The sequence below is a fragment of the Daldinia vernicosa genome (assembly GCF_022497035.1).
Source record: "Daldinia vernicosa strain CBS 139.73 unplaced genomic scaffold F5Y00scaffold_19, whole genome shotgun sequence".
Lineage (NCBI taxonomy): Eukaryota > Fungi > Ascomycota > Sordariomycetes > Xylariales > Hypoxylaceae > Daldinia > Daldinia vernicosa.
The window spans coordinates 157,582-174,327 of record NW_025953935.1 but is presented as its reverse complement, the minus strand read 5'-3'; the positions used below and the strand labels follow the sequence as shown (position 1 = coordinate 174,327).

The following is a 16,746-nucleotide window of genomic DNA, read 5'->3' as shown; positions in this document are numbered from 1 at the left end:
TTAAAAGCTTAGGAGGCCTAACCGACAAACGAGCCTAGAAATACAGTATATTTCTTTCTATAAGTAACTAGGTAAATTTTTCTTTGAAAATTTCAGTCGGGATGAGAGTAAGAAGCTTCTAATGATATTATGAGTTTTAAGGTATTTAGACCATGGTGCCCAATACAACTAAGGTAATAAAGGTTAGTTATACTCATATTTACATATGGTTAGTTCTAGATAATACAAGTTATTAGGAGTAAGTACCTATTTATCAACCATCAAGGCTACTTAATGAACAACTTCTTTAACAGCCAGATGCCCGTTTACATCGTATCTTCAGCAAACGGGAACCATCCGATACTTCAGGGGTTGCTTGGCTAAGCCTCAAGTTCAAGCCACAACATTCCATGATGCTACTTGGCCTTGTCCATAACCAAGCCTTATTGAATAATTTTGAGTCTTCCAGTCTTCTGTCTAAGTTTAAAATCCCTGTTTGTTATATGCTATTTATCTTTTCGAACGGATGTTATCTCTACGATGTTAAGTTGCGATATATGATATAGCCCCAAAAACCTACCTACGGCCTAAAACTTAGTGTTTAGCGTTCATTTTAATGCCTTTCCGAGTCTCAAATCGAAAACATGGCCCGGACTCCCCACGTAGCGGCGTCTAAAAGGCCTATAACCCAAGAAGACATAGAATATTGGGCCAGAGATAACCCCAACCGCCCTGGGAGTAGACCCGAAATTAGAATCCAAAGCATTTGCCTATCTCTTGCACCCGTCGCGCTACGAATAACTTGGGCAGAGGAAGCTATCGCTGCTGGCGGCTTAGACGTCAACCAACTACTCCCTCATTCAAGCCGGCCTTTGCAAGAAGCGATTGAGAACCCTCAAAATCGCGACTGGCGCACTAATACTACACTGGATCATTACGAAAGCCTTGATCTGGTGAGGTGGCTGTTGGATCATGGCGCTGATCCTCGACTGAGAGATTGGGCTGCCGTTAGTGCGATAGATGAAGCATTGATAAATAAGCTTCGTAACAAAGACTCTCCTACAGCCGAGTTCTATGACCAGGCGCGCAAGATGATGATAGAAGCTGCCAGAAAGCTTGAAGGTATCTACCTGTTACCTATAATAACTCTAAAGACCCCGTTACTTCAACGGCTTAATAGCTAAACTTCGTAATAGATAAAGAGGTAGCCGAGATGAGTATTTTGGACCGCTGTAAAGACTTGTTCGGTGGTAGCAAGTACTTCCACGACCACTGGTGTGTTCTTTGTAGGTGCGGATACCTGGGGCATAAGAAAGGTGAGCAGAAGAAGGACTGCGAGTATTGCAAGGAAGAAAAGGAGTTTAATTGGCACTATAAGCGCGATGATGCGTCAATGGTTATCGGACGTAAGGCAGATAAATTTTGAAGATAGGTTAGAATATAAGAGCCAGAGACGATAATTAGAGAGCGACTTGTATTATTTACACACCTCGTATTCATGAATATAGGCTACCTGCTACTTGAATTTATACATACCGTATATTTCCTATTAATACGTATCTAAGTCTTCGAACCGATCCCTACTCCAGCAATGACGGCCTAACGCCTAACTATAGAAATCTGTAAGTCATGCTTTACAGCATACTACTCTTCCCCTCCAAATCTTGCGGATGCATCCACCAACGCTTCCAACTGTCGAGCTTTGGGATAGGGCGCATCATCTTTTAGTACTACCATACTGCCCCCGTATAGTGTATTCTGGAAGTGCTGCTTAGCCTTAAAGTATCGTTGTTGACGGACGCGACAGTACTCGTCATACCGTCCCTCGCCAATCGTCGCCAAGACGTATTTAGGGTGCACCCCGAGCGCTTGGGCCCCTTTCTGACCAAAGCCGAAGCTCGTCACACTGAACGCGTTTACCTCGTCGACTCTGATCGTTCGGTTGGGAAACACGAGATTCTCCCAGGGCTCGAGCGCCACGTCGATGTTGTCTGCGTTTCTATTTCCCGGGACAGCCCCTGTTTCGAGCATCTGGCAACACCCGTTAAGCATCCAGGCCGCGGCGGCACCTTTGGGATGCCCGGTTAGATATTTCTGGCACACGGCTAGGGCCGCGTTGCCGGGAGTGCGGCCGAGATGGCTGAGTTGCCGGTGGAGTACTTCCACTTCGTTCTTCTCGTTGAGATCTGTCGAGGTGCCGTGGAGAGATACGACGCCGATGTCGTCGGCAGTTAGGTTCCAGACGGCTAGAGCTCCGCGCAAGGGCGAAACACGCGTGTCATGTGTCCAGAAGGCGTTGCCAAATCTGCGTCGAGCCTCCTTCTCCTCGCGCCGAGCAGCTAGTTCGAGTTCGTCAACTGGCCCACCACCAGATCCCGCCAGAGGGCCGAAAAGCTCCTGACGCTCGCGGATGGACTTTAGGGAGTGCTCTAGTAACCGTCTCCTATAATCGATGTCTAGAAGTGGCGATGAACCAAGGCTAGGGCTCTCACGGACGTTGACCATGATGCCTTTTCCAGGGGCAGGAACTGAGCGGCCGACGCCATCGCTGGCCGTTTGAACATGCGCAACGATGGATCGGATGGGCAAGCCTAACTCTAGGGCTACTTTGGCGTTGGTAAGTAATTGCATGCCACAGCCCTCTGATTCGACAAACCCCTTCCGAGACGAGGCACACGGGCGAGATGTCTCGTGTGGCGCGCGGCCGCGCTCAATGTCAGCCATACTGTTGTTTGTTGCTTTCATATTGGCAAATTCTGCCGACGTATCCTGGGTCATATCGTCGAAACCTCCTACCAGACAGATCTTCGCAGCGCCGCTCGTAATAAGATCATACCCTTGGTTCAGAGACTCGAGCGCTGTCGCGCAGGCACCAACAGGCGTTCTTGTCGGACCCGCCGATGACATGAGGAGCATGTTTAGCCATGCGCCCGTCGTGTTGATGAATACCTCGGCTAGGATATCGCTCTGCACCGGCCGGTCAAGATAGCCTTGGCGGTAGAGCTTCTGTAGCGATTGGCCGCCGCCCATACCCGATCCCACGCAGTTCGCAAGCTCCGAGATGTGAATCGTTTTATACAGCTCGTAGACGTCCGTGATTCCTGCCGAGAGGAAGGTTTCGGCGGCGCATACAAGCGCCATCTGCGTACATCGATCCACGCTCTCGCAGAGATCCTGCGGGAGTCCGTATACCGTCGGATCCCAGCCGGTTGGGAGTTGGCCACCGACGATCCTGTCGAAGATCCTTGCCTTGGGGATCATCAGGGTGGCGCCTTTCCTGAAACGCACGGAGAACTGATCGCTCTTGGATATCTGCTTGATCTCAACCTTGTCGCCCTGTTCTCGTACAAACTCCATGGCCGTGTCGAATGACGCGGTGAAGGGCTCTAGGTCGTGCTGGACAATGACTTCCTGAAGAAACTGCTTGCTATCCCGATTAGGGTGGTCTAGGGGGCTCGGCTCGATGAGGCGAAGTCCTGTATGCTCTAGAATCTGCTTCTCGTACTTCGCTTTTATCTCGTAGTCGTGCACAGGTGTATTGGTAGCTACATCGAGCCACGCGGCTGCTGCGCCGTCTGTCGGAGGAGCTGGCTTGGGGTTGTGCTTGATAAGTCCCGTCATCCAGGCCAGCTCGATACAGCCCTGGATTGACAGCTCCCCTTCAAGCTCCATCTCCCATCTTGTCCGTGAGTTTCCCCACGGTCCAATTTCGGCGAAGCCTACCACAACTACGACTGACTCTAGATCGACCATATTATCTAGCTTGGAGTTCAGGGGCTTCAACTTGGTCGTGTAGTCAGGCAGTGTTGGAAACCCCAGCTCAAGGTCAACTAGAGGTGGTTTGGGTAGCGTCGAATTTGATTGCGACGTCGCGGTGGGTTTACCTCGAGTAGCAACCTCGTCAAGGGCTTCTTCTTCAGCTAAGGCCCGCTTGATCTCCTCATTTTGGCGCATCGAATTCCTTATTCCGGCAATGAACGCTGCTAACTCGGGATCACTACCCATACCTCCGCTCAGGTCCGCCAAGAGACATTCCGTCTGGCAGATCGATACTACGGGGTCTGACATAAGTCCTATTATCAGTCTTCCCATCTCTTCCGTCGAGAAGGTGGTCACGCCGCGTTTACCAATCTCCTCCGCAATTGCATCGTTAGCTGCCATTAAGCCTGTGCCTCGAGTCCAGCCAATAATGACACCGCAAAGACATAGATAATCGCTCCAGCTCTCAGAGGACCATTTATTCAATAACGTCATTAGCCCGATCTTGGATTCGGAGTACAGGCCATCATTCCCGAATGTGCCATGGTTAGGAGAAAGGGGTAACAAGACCTGCGCCGGCCTTGTACGAGAGCCTTTCGACTCCTTTGCGAGCTTAACGGCACCCATGATCCTCAATACATTCGTCAGCATAGCTCTATGCGCAAGCTCCGACTTAGAATCGATATTGTCGATCTCACGGCCCTTTTCAGGCAGTGCCGCAAACGGGATAATGAAGTCGAGATCCCATCCAAGACCGTTGACGGGGTCATAGATGTGAGCGACTAGATTCTCTATATCTTGCTTACTTGCCTGGTTACATGGAAGAACAACGAGCTTGGATCCGTTGGCTCCGTAGCTCGCGAATATCTTCTGATAAATGGGGCCCGCCTCGGGCATGGCCCTGCTGGTTGTGACTAAAACCCTGGCTCCTCCCTGGAGAAGCGATTGGAGAAGGACTATGCCGATCGAATTTGGACCCGCGCCTGTCAGGAGGATGTCTTTTCCGGCAAACGATTTCGTCGCGATCTGGTCGTCTATGCTCATGAGGGTTGTTAATCGTTGGTCAGGAGTCCACTCAGCCCCTTTCCTCCTAAGTATATGAGGAGACTTTGTTTCTTTGGCTTTAGGTTCTGATTGCTGCTTCAGAGTTGAGTGTGGAACGCCGTGGTGGATCTCTTGCGGTTTGGCCTTTATAGGCTTCGTATATTTAGGATTGAGGTTGTTAAGCATCGTTTTGATTCCTTCGATCCCGCTGTCTTCTTTCGAAGATACCTTGCCGAGCAAGTACTGCCTGGCCCTCTCGAGTCTGCCGCTAGCCCTACTTCTAAGGCCAGCTATAGCCGATTCAAGGCCATCCCGGCTCTCACTACCTTCTAGGAGCTTATAGTATTCGTCAAGTAGATCGACGTGGCCCCAATTCCAGACAGAGTCATATGATCGCTGATGATCGGCTTTGAAGATGGGCTTGATACCGTTGCAGAAGTCTTCGCCTAATTCTTTTTCGTACATATCGATTTTATCCTGTGTCTCTGCAGAATCATCAACAGCTCCTGATGATGTCGCGGATTCGTCGTCGTCGTCGGAAAGAAGGGCGGCAATCTTCTTTCTCAACTGTGAGTGCTCATCGCGCAGCTGTTGTACTACTTTGGAATCGAGCATAGTCTGTTGCGGGCTAGTTGCGGTCGTGCTACTTTGTCTAGATAGGCCTGCATTGTCTAGGTGCCCTTGAGCGATAGTGTCGAAGAATGCCTCAGCATCCTCGTTCTTCTTTAATCTAGCTGCCGGCTGTTGCCCAAGCGCTAGTAAGAGAACTGAGTCTTGTCTCCCGGAGGCGAGACCCCATTTGTCATTTAGGTAGGACCTTGCAGAGATCAAATCAAATGAGCCAGGCATTTTCGATCCAACCATCTTCTCAACTCGAGTGCGTAAACACTTCTTCAACTTTCCGTCGTATGCGCCTTGAATTGTTGCAGCAAGTTCCTTAAGGGGTATGTTCTCAACGTCATCCGCTAACGGCCCAAATTCTTCCAACATATCCCCTATTATCTCGTTCTGTACAATTGACCTACCCCCAGAAATTGCTTTAATGCTTTCATCAAGCTTAATTTCTAAAGATAGCTTTTTTAAACTGCTTGCTATAAGCGCAGTAACTGACTCTAATGCAGTAATTGGGACATCGGGGATTGGGCTATCTGCTTTTGTAGGGATAGATGTGCTCGCAGGGGGCGCCTCGAGAGTAGGTATCTTGGCCCCCGGAGCTGATTCCGGATTACTCTGTGATACCGGCCTCTCTACGCTCTCCGGCTCTGGAGGTGGAGATATATCGTAGCGAAGGTCGTCGTAGTTGGCGCTAGTCGAGAGAAGAGACCGCTTAATCCCATTGACAGCGTCCGACTCAAGATTGAATTGGCCTAAAGTTTTCTTTGCCATATTTAATAGTGTAGGTGATGGACCAAACTCGACTAGTTTCTCAACATTGACTTTGTCAAAGAGTACACTTTGAGTTTCTGACCACCGGACAGGCATCGCAAATTGGTATCTGTTAGGTAGGTATCTCTCGTGTCAATATCCATCGTCCATACAAGTCGATTTGGTTAAGAGAAACTTACGCTAGTAACTCCGTTAGGAGCACATGAGCAAGCTCTCGCTCATGTTGTTGTTGTTGGTGTGCCATCTTGACGAGCTTCACTATTGAGCTTGTCGGCGGCGCTCTATAATGTTCGACTCGAGCGTAATTCTCATATGTGGAAGGGGATATTACTCGATTTCGCCCAACAATGAGAAACACGACAGAGAAAATATGTAATTGAAAATTTTACAATAAAAACAGCATGCTGCTTCGTGATAGCAGGTAGTTATGCTACTATTCAAGGTATTCAACTTTGAAGTTCTATTCACTCTAGGCCTACGGTAATGTCCCAGCATCCCCAATTCCCTGAATCCCCAAATCCTGCAATCCCTTATTCCGGTTACACTGGCGATAAACTCCCATGGAAATCATAGGGTTCCAGTGCTCTACTATCCTCCCATAATCCCGCATTCCAGTTATTAACAGGCCTAGCCTTTAGGCCTTTTTTTATTGTAGCTTGGCAGAATTGACATAGCCATTTCTAAGCCCTCGCCTTTTTCCTAATACACGAATAGTATAAACTTCTCTCGAGCAAGCTTGATCATTCGTATATTTACAGATCTCATGAATATTTTTCTTGTAAAATCCAAAAATTAATTCCTAGATTGAACGAGCGAATGCGAACTTGGATTTATTTGCTCTAGTTCACATACTCTGCACCCATCCGGCTTGGCGATTTATACGATATATTGTTAACATTTGGAGAAGTCCACGCCAACAAACAAACAGGAATTCCAATTCCAAACCACAGCCATGATAGACTTAGATGGATCGGACTCAAGTCCGGAGATCTTCACTCCAGAACCTGAGACGGGATCTCAATCTCAACCGCTCACTCTAATCAGCAATACCCTCGAACATACCTTCATAATACCCACCTTCTTATACGCCAACGCGATTCAATTACGAGATAGATTTCTCAAAACACTTATCAACCCAAGCAAACAGGATAATGAGGGTTATAACCCGTTATCTATTATTGAGCTTGTCTCGGAGTTCCTCTGCTTCATCGCCAAGGAAGTAGAAACACATATCGATCCTAGCTTCGATAAGGAGGTGCTTAATTTCGTCCTGCAGTCGTTCGAAAGGGAGCTACTGCACGGCGAGGAAGTTCATGCGTTTGTCGCAGGGCTTCCGGATGATATTGACAAACTTATGGTAATCCGGTCATATTATCTCGCCGTCGGGGCAGTAAGGCGACCTACGGGTGCGCCAGAGTCAGCACTCATGCGTGCAGCTTTAAAAGGCACCGCTCGTGTGTATGCTGTATTCGGCGGCCAGGGTAATACGAAAACTTATCTTGACGAACTACGGGATGTTCATGATGTCTATCCAACACTCACAAAACGATTCCTTGTCCCTGCGGCGCGTTTCCTTGAACGCCTCTCACGCGACGTCAGGGCTTCTCAAGCCTTTGCCCACGGCCTGGATATCATGCGCTGGCTGGAACAACCCGACTCCCAGCCGGATTACGATTATCTTGTTTCGGCGCCAGTGAGCTTTCCCCTCATTGGCTTGCTGCAAATTCTTCATTATATAGTCACAACTTCCGCCCTTGGAACGCATCCTGGCGGCATGAGAAATCGCCTTTCGGGTACGACAGGTCATTCTCAGGGCGTCATCCTCGCAGCCATAATCGCCGCATCCGCAGATTGGCAGAGTTTTGAGATACAGGGCAAAAAGGCGCTCACGATACTGTTTTGGATTGGCGTTCGCAGTCAGGAGGCATACCCACTCCCCTCTATCCCACCAAGTGCTCTGGAGGACTCGGTAACACATGGCGAGGGTGAGCCAACCGCTGCCCTCTCTATTAGGGGTGTGGCTCGAGAAGTCCTCGAAAAACACATTGCGAAAGTGAATGGGGTTCTTCAGGAAGACCGACATATCGTTATAGCCTTAGTAAATGGCACAAAGAACTTTGTGGTTGCTGGCCCGCCGATGGCATTGTACGGGCTCAATAAGCAACTTCGCCGGGTGAAAGCAAGCGAGAATGTGGATGAGTCTCGCATACCATTTAGCCAAAGGAAGTTGAACATCATGAACAGATTCCTTCCAATAACGGCCCCATTCCACAGCCCCTATCTACGATCGGCTATAGAAGCGCTTCAAGATGACCTAAGAGAGACGATCATATCTCCCAGCGAGCTCGCCATCCCGGTATACTCAACCTTCAGCGGGAAAGACATCAGGAATGAACTACAGGGGACAGACAACATTGTGCCCTCTCTTGTGAAGATGATTTGCCAAGATCCTGTACACTGGGATGAGTCCATCGCAATGCCTGATGCGACACATATACTGGACTTTGGTCCCGGGCGTAGTGCAGGTGTTGCTGGCCTCACAAGTCGCATTAAAGACGGCACCGGAGCCCGTGTCATCCTCGCAACCAACATCACTAACCCGACGCACCCCGAAATTGGCTGCAAGCATGAGATCTTTGCTCGAAAGAGGTCAGATCTTGCATACGGCACGAACTGGGCTAAGCAATATGGTCCGAAATTGATAAAGACTTCCACTGGCCGGACGTTCGTCGATACCAAGATGAGCAGGCTGCTTGGTCTTCCGCCAGTCATGATTGCCGGAATGACTCCTACAACGGTACACTGGGACTTTGTAGTCGCCGCAATGAAAGCAGGGTATGAAGTCGAGCTCGCATGCGGTGGCTATTACGACGCGAATAGCTTGACCGAGTCGATAACGAAGATTTCAAAGGAGATTCCTCCCGGCCGCGGCATAGTCCTCAACGTCATTTATGCCAGCCCTAAAGCTATTTCCTGGCAGATCCCACTTATACGCGATTTATGTGCGAAAGGGTTGCCGATAAAGGGGCTAACTATTGGCGCCGGCGTTCCATCTCTCGAGATCGCGAATGAATACATCCGAACGCTCGGAATTAGGCAAATCGGATTCAAACCCGGGTCCGTCCAAGCCATCCAGCAGGTGGTTAAAATTGCACAGGCTAATCCAGGGTTTCCGATAATAATGCAGTGGACTGGTGGCCGTGGTGGCGGGCACCACTCATGCGAAGATTTTCACGAACCGATCCTAGAGATGTACGGTAAAATACGGCGTTGTTCTAATATTGTGCTGGTGGCCGGTTCCGGGTTTGGTGGCCCAGATGATACTTACCCCTATTTAAGTGGCACTTGGGCTAAGAAATTCGGTCTCCCGCTTATGCCTTTTGACGGGGTGCTCCTTGGGAGTCGGTGTATGGTGGCCAGGGAGGCACATACATCTAAAGAGGCAAAGCAAGCTATCGTTGATGCGCACGGCCTTGACGACCGAGAATGGGAGAGAACATATCAGAAACCTGTCGGCGGAGGTGGGATCATCACCGTCCGATCGGAGATGGGAGAGCCTATCCACAAGCTCGCCACGCGCGGCGTCGTTTTCTGGGCTGAGATGGACCAGAAAATATTTAGCCTACCTAAGGATAAGCGCCTCCTCGAATTAAAGAAAAAAGATACTCGAGAGTATATTATTCGACGGCTTAATGCCGACTTCCAGAAACCATGGTTTGGCCTCACTGCTTCTGGCAAAGCCGTTGACCTCCGGGAGATGACTTATGTCGAGGTTATTTCCAGGATGATCGATCTTATGTTCATCAAACACCAGAAAAGGTGGATTGATAAGTCTCTTGCCAAGTTAACAGGGGACTTTATCAGCTACGTCGAGCAACGCCTTGCTACACACGCGAGTACAGCCAACAGCCAACTCATAAAGACGTACAAGGAACTTGACGACCCACTGCCCACCATCAGCAGACTGCTCGCAATATATCCCTCGGCGGCTACGCAGCTTATGAACTCTCAGGACTGCTTACATTTCTTAAGTCTTTGCAAGCGCCCTAACCAAAAGCCGGTACCATTCGTCCCATGTCTAGATGAAGACTTTGAAGTATGGTTCAAAAAGGACTCATTGTGGCAGTCCGAGGACCTCGACGCAGTGATCGACCAGGACGTAGGCAGAGTCTGCGTCCTCCACGGACCTGTTGCTGCCAAGCACTCAACTACTACCGAGGAACCCATTAAAGAAATTCTCGATCGCATTCACGGGGGCCATATAAGAATTCTCACACAAGACCTTTATAATGGTAGTGAGGAGAATATACCAACTGTTGAATATTTCGGAGACAAGATGGCAGACACTGCTCACGATACTCGCCTTATCCTCGAAGGAGTCGCTATTTCCGAGACCAGAAATGAGTTAAGACTATTTATCCCGGGAACAACAGTTCCAGACAAAGATGAGTGGATGCAACTACTTGCAGGCGATCAGACTATGTGGCGTCGCGCTCTATTTACTACGGATGTCTTCGTTCAGGGGTATCGCCTTGAAGCCAATCCACTACGCCGTCTTCTTGCCCCTACTCGCGGGATGGTCATACATATAGCACAACCAGACGACTCGGATAAGACGGTTATTACCGTCGAGGAAAACGTCAGTGGAAAACAGTTACCAACGATGAAAATAGGCCCCTTGTCTGGCAACGTCATTCCCTTATATCTCATCGAGCACCGAACCGCACTGGGTAGCCCAGCCATACTCCCGCTTTTATTTACTTATCATCCTGAAGCGGGCTATGCGCCTATCCATGAGGAAATGGCTTCTCGAGACGAGCGTATTAAAGATTTCTACTACAAGCTTTGGTTTGGTACCGATAGACCCGATATCCGCTTAGATGCAGCGATGTCTCATGTCAAACCCTGGGATGGTGGCGAAACTACCATCTCTAGCCCAGCCATACGTGAGTTCGCACGCGCAGTGGGTAACACTGCTGAGGCCTATATTCAACGGCCTGGCAGAGATCATCTCGCGCCTATGGACTTCGCTATCATTGTCGGCTGGAAGGCTCTCATGGAGCCCCTATTCCATGCTGTCGACGGAGATCTGTTGAAGCTTGTCCACCTCTCTAATCGCTTCCGCATGGTCCCCGGAGCGACTCCGTTCAAGAAGGGCGACACGCTAAGCGCAACTTCCGAAATCATCGCTATTATCAACCAAGACTCGGGTCAAATGGTTGAGGTCTGTGGCACAATCACGCGAGACGGCGGGAACCCCGTGATGGAGGTCACGTCGCAGTTCTTCTACCGCGGCATCTTCGCTGACTACAAGAAGACGTTCCAGCGTAAGGCTGAGCCTCAAGTCAGAGTAGCACTCAAGGGCCCCAAGGAAGTTGCCGTGCTAAAAGCCAAGAAGTGGCTCAAGTTAGAAGGAGACGCCGACGATCTTCTGTTAGGTCGTAGCGTCGTATTCAAGCTACACACCTCGACCCGATTCAGCGACAAGGTCGTATTTGCCTCCGTCGAAACCAGCGGTACGGTCGAGATCGAAATCGCAACTACCAAGGAGCTGGTCCGCGTGGGGACGGTGAATTACGTCTCCGATGGGCCTTCACGCGGGAACCCGGTCCTGGAATACCTTGCTCGGAACGGGTCTGAGCTGGACCAGCCCGTCTATTTCAAGCACCCGATCCCGATACAGAACAACTATAGTAAAGCTCCTCTAGAGATCGAAGCGCCTGTCTCCAACGAGAATTATGCCCGTGTGTCGGGAGATTTCAACCCAGTTCACGTTTCACGCGTCTTCTCCAAATACGTCAATTTACCAGGCACGATAACTCATGGCATGTACACCAGTGGTGCGGTCAGGAGCTTGGTCGAGACCTGGGCGACGGAGAACAATGCTCACAGGATGCGCGACTATAATGTCAAGTTTGTCGGGATGGTGCTCCCTGGAGATCGGCTCGAGGTTCAGCTGCACCACATAGGTATGGTGTCTGGCCGCATGATTATCCAAATTGAGGTGGTTAAGAGCGGCGAGACAAGAGAAAAGGTATTAGTCGGTGAAGCTATCATCGAGCAGCCCACATCTGCGTATATATTCACAGGCCAGGGTTCTCAAGAGAAGGGGATGGGAATGGAATTGTATGATAAGAGTGCGGTAGCTAGAGACGTCTGGGACCGTGCCGACAAACATTTCCTTGATACTTTCGGTTGGTTTCACCCCTAATTTACCTCAAGCAACTTGGAACAAAACACTAACTTAGCCATGTTGTAGGCTTCTCTATTCTTCACATCGTCCGCAACGATCCAAAGGAGCTCACGGTGTACTTCGGTGGCGCTCGAGGCAAAGCCATCCGACAAAACTACATGGCCATGACCTACCAAAGCCTCGAGCCGGCCGCAGACGGTAGTCCTAAACAGGAGAAGGTTTTTAAGACTATAACGGAGTATACAACGTCGTATACCTTCCGCTCGCCGACCGGATTGCTCTCGGCAACACAGTTCACACAACCAGCACTTACGCTGATGCAAATGGCAGTCTTTGAGGACCTACGAGCTCAAGGTGCCATTCAGAAGGACAGTATTTTCGCCGGGCATTCCCTAGGTGAATACAGTGCCCTCGCATCCATCGCCAAGGTGATGCCGGTTGAGACGCTCGTGTCAGTGGTGTTCTACCGCGGTTTGTGCATGCAAGTTGCTGTTGAAAGAGACGAAGCTGGCCGCTCAGACTACTCGATGTGCGCCGTTGATCCTTCACGGGCCAGTACACGGTTCGGCGAGCAGGCGCTCAAGCGCGTAGTCAAAGAAATCGGCGACGTCACAGGCTCATTCCTAGAGATCGTCAACTACAATATCCGCAACATGCAATATGTCTGTGCAGGCGACCTGCGTGGCCTGGACGTGCTAGGCTATGTTATGGACAGTATTAAGGCACATAATGTAGATGTGCGTCATCTCGAGTCAGAGGAAAATAACAATCTACTGGTCAGAGTGATCAAAGAGGCAGACCGGCACTCGAGAGCTAAGCCTATGCCGCTTGAGCTATTGCGAGGCCGAGCTACGGTACCGCTCCGGGGGATCGATGTCCCGTTTCATAGCTCGTACCTACGACCCGGAGTGCAATCGTTCCGCTCGTTCTTACTCAAGAACCTCGAGGAGAAGAGCATCGACCCGGAACAGCTTGTTGGGAAGTACGTGCCGAACCTGACGGCCAGGCCATTCGAACTTACAAGGGATTACTTTGAGTATGTACATAGCATGACCCAGTCTCCTCGCATCGGCAAGGTTCTAGAAGCCTGGGAGTAATTACAAGATGTCGTGATGTTAATAGTGATGGGTATATCAAACGTCGAAGGGGGTAGTGTATATATCGAGAATCAGCATTAAGAGAGATGTTTTATTTTTTATTGGAGTCCGCATTAGAAAGTGACCAATTAGGAAAATTCATTTCCGCTGTCAACGATATAATTAGAAGTTATATCCCAGTTATATCCCAGTTATATCCCGAACTTTTCTCTCTCCCTCCCGTACTTCTTTCTAAGCGACGTTACGACGAAAACCCCCCTCCCCTCCCCCCTTTTCGCATGGTTCTGCAGAATGCATGATGTGCCGCGTCACTTGACTCGGCGTTGGGTCCGAGGGGTTTTGTCGTGATGTCAGGACTACATGTGTGATATGCGTCTGGTTGGCCGCAGGGTGGCCCGCCCTGGCTCTACGAATACGGTTTATCAGCTCTCGCTGCATACCCCTTTGGGACTTGTATTTAAATTGCACTTGATCTTGATTTTAAATTAAACAACGTGTTCCCCACGATATTGTTAAATTGATCTTAACAAGGGCGTTTTTTGTATCTTTATGTATAACTCCAAGGTATAATCGACCTTGATAGAAACTCTTAGGTAGGTAGTTAATAGACAATATGCCGAGAATTTTAAAACTATTAGAGTATAAGGGTTTCTAAAAATATAGTAACCAAGATTTATCTAGGCTAGGTAGGTAACGTTCTTTCTAACCTGGATGTTATAGGCTGATTAATCCTTGTGTTCTAGTATTTCTAGTTAGGTTCTACGTTTTCTTCTCTAAAATCTTATGGTGTTTGTCTATCATACCTAGCGGCTCCTCATACGCTGGCACCGTATAACCGTTATAGAGCGCCACCGGGTCATACTACTTGATACGGAAAAAGTCGGTTGGTTTTAGTATTATGCTTATCTTGACTTTGCAGAATGTCAACCAGGAAAAAACACGTATGTAGGTGCTCAGAGTTTTACGGACCGGTCCGTTAACGTTTCAATAGTCCTGCACAGCTTGGTTGGCCAGCCCAGTCTATAACTGTGACAAGGTTGACTTTAACCGACGAGCCTGCATCAGTCACGTTACTAGACGGTACCAACGAAGAGCGTTGTACCGCAGCTAGACCGGGAAGCTTCAGACATCTGGATAGGATCATGGGCAAAGGATAATGGGTGCAAGATGCCCATCCTTTGTGGATCTACGCGGGCCTAGATTTGATGCGGGAGCAGAGTCTGACACTGCAGTGAGGCTGGTCTGGGGTCGTTGGAGACCCGCTACTCGTCGATGAAGCCCTTATCACATACAAGCACTGGCAAACTGGTAAACTGGTAATCATGGGGCTGCTATGAGCTATGCAAAAAAAGGACCGACCCCGACGTCTCAAGTACTACATATGTTCTAGACCGGCTCCCGAGTTCTCGAATTGCTGCAGAGACCTCGTGGTTCAGCTCTGCAATACTCTTCCCAGGGGACCACAAAGGTTCACTGAAACCTTTGTCAGACCAGAAAGACGTTCGATTCTGAGCTGTTCCTGATTTGTCAACTCGGTACCTAGGTAGTCCGCGATCTATTGATTGGGGGCTTGTATTATTGGTATTAGAATCCGATGAGCCAGACATATTGCCAGATTCCCATGATAAGATACATTGCCTTCGGCTAGTAATGGATTCCAGCCGGACAAATGGTTTAGGGTATTTAATATCTCAGAAGTATTTAATATCCGGCCAGGCGGGTGAGACGCCCATGAACTACGAAGGATCTCAAGTAAGCCTCTCCCGCTACCAAGATCCAATTATTACAAACTACCTAGCCACAGTAGCCTAGTAGAACCCTTTTCAACATTCTTTGCAGCTACCTCATGTCCACTGGTAGTTATAACTACTCCCTACCAATATCACAATGACGAGACAGAAGCATACACATGGCCTGAAGAGTAGGACATCACACAGCCACGCCGAGCATGTAGACTACTATGGCTCAACAACCACATCGTCGTCAGATTTTGCTGGCTTCGTGGATCCCATCTTAGATGGTTCAGCTATCTTCGACGAGCTGTCCCACAAAAGGTAGGCTGACGCCATAGACTACGCTTAAGAGTATATTTATCTAATTTGAATATAATAGTCTCTACTGGATCGACGACACTGATTCTTCACGGAATCGTATTAATGGAGACGAAGCACCAGTAACATCTATACAACACATATCAGGAAGCATGGCGTCGGTAGATCCTTATCCAAATGCTCTAGACAAGTTGAGCAGCGGGATGTCTGATTTTTTAAGCAATCAGAGTGCGGATGACCGGTCAATGGACCGGAATAGAAAACATCAATGTTGGGACCACGGATGCAACGGACGCGAGTTTTCATCCAAGAGTAACTTCGTGAGGCACGTAAAGGAAAGGTCAGGAGCCAGCACCAAGGGTGTCTGCCCCCTATGCGGGGCGATTTTCACTCGCAACTCTGCGAGAGATACGCACCTGGCCAAGCAGAGCTGCAACAGGATCCGTCGATATTCCAATGGTCGACCCCGTCCTAGCCGGCTTGCAGTCCTAGGTAATCCCCGCTTAGCAGCTGCAGCAGCGGCAGCCACCCAAGATATTCATTGGCAGGCGGTGGACTGGGGCGCGGGCGCTATGGGCGACTCAGAAGCGGCCGGATTCCCACCCCCGAATTGATGCCTACCGCAGGGCGCATATAGGGCGAGACAACTCGCAGGTACTGTATTGGTTGACTGTATTGGTAGTTAGATGAGAACGCCCAGGTACGAATAGGTTCAAGGCGAAGTTAGGAGACAAACTGGTTATACCCCCTGTCATTGAAGATCCGTCATCGAATTCAGGACAGATACATACGCGTATGAGAGTATGAGACTATGAGAATATGAGAATATGAGAGCGGCGCTACGTTGTCGGTTGCAGTAGCAGGCGCAGATCACGATCACATCAAGATAATAAGAATAATTCCATCGATCACTGTAACCACACAATTGTGAAATGTGGTAAAGATCGGTGCCCAATTCCTCAAGAGCCCTTAAGTTGGTTTCCTTAGGTGGGGGGTTATAATGCTACGTTGAAACCCTTGAAAGAATTCACTAATGAATAGATACATAGTGGTTTATTAAAAAAGGGGTAATAAAATCGAATTAGTGTATACACAAGTAATGTTGCCACTACCCCTAACTATTGCCTATATATTAGTTGAACCAATCAATACTTTGGTATTGATTCTTAACGCACCCTATGCCGTGAGTATAAAAGCGCGCTTACAAGTAGGGCACAAGCACGCGTCCGCGTCTCAA

The 16,746-nt window shown here is 49.1% G+C and overlaps 4 protein-coding genes across 4 annotated transcripts; 3 read left to right on the top strand and 1 right to left on the bottom strand.

The window, feature by feature from the left end:
• Positions 1-454: 454 nt before the first annotated feature.
• F5Y00DRAFT_268988 (uncharacterized protein) lies at positions 455-1,405 on the top strand (the record flags this gene model as incomplete). Its single annotated transcript, XM_048012358.1, has 2 exons — positions 455-1,101; positions 1,176-1,405. The coding sequence occupies exons 1-2, from the start codon at positions 624-626 to the stop codon at positions 1,403-1,405; spliced, it is 708 nt and encodes a 235-aa protein (XP_047865501.1). The 5' UTR covers positions 455-623.
• Positions 1,406-1,565: 160 nt separating this feature from the next.
• F5Y00DRAFT_235154 (putative 3-oxoacyl-synthase) lies at positions 1,566-6,520 on the bottom strand. Its single transcript, XM_048007522.1, has 3 exons — positions 6,365-6,520; positions 5,904-6,284; positions 1,566-5,726 (listed from the first exon to the last, which is right to left on the bottom strand). Exons 2-3 carry the CDS (start codon positions 6,262-6,264, stop codon positions 1,624-1,626), a joined length of 4,464 nt encoding a protein of 1,487 aa, XP_047865500.1. The 5' UTR covers positions 6,265-6,284; positions 6,365-6,520; the 3' UTR covers positions 1,566-1,623.
• A 600-nt stretch (positions 6,521-7,120) lies between these two features.
• F5Y00DRAFT_268984 (fatty acid synthase beta subunit) lies at positions 7,121-13,458 on the top strand (the record flags this gene model as incomplete). Its single annotated transcript, XM_048012357.1, has 2 exons — positions 7,121-12,362; positions 12,428-13,458. 2 exons carry the CDS (start codon positions 7,121-7,123, stop codon positions 13,456-13,458), a joined length of 6,273 nt encoding a protein of 2,090 aa, XP_047865499.1.
• A 1,887-nt stretch (positions 13,459-15,345) lies between these two features.
• Positions 15,346-16,123, top strand: F5Y00DRAFT_268983 (uncharacterized protein; the record flags this gene model as incomplete). The annotated part of the gene is made up of 2 exons (XM_048012356.1): positions 15,346-15,512; positions 15,571-16,123. 2 exons carry the CDS (start codon positions 15,346-15,348, stop codon positions 16,121-16,123), a joined length of 720 nt encoding a protein of 239 aa, XP_047865498.1.
• Positions 16,124-16,746: the final 623 nt, after the last annotated feature.

Coding starts and splice junctions, on each gene's coding strand:
- F5Y00DRAFT_235154 (XM_048007522.1), bottom strand. CDS start 6,264: ATGCCTGTCCGGTGGTCAGAAACTCAAAGTGTACTCTTTGACAAAGTC. Junction 5,727..5,903: donor AATCCCCGATGTCCCAATTA/CTGCATTAGAGT, acceptor TTGAGAACATAC/CCCTTAAGGAACTTGCTGCA.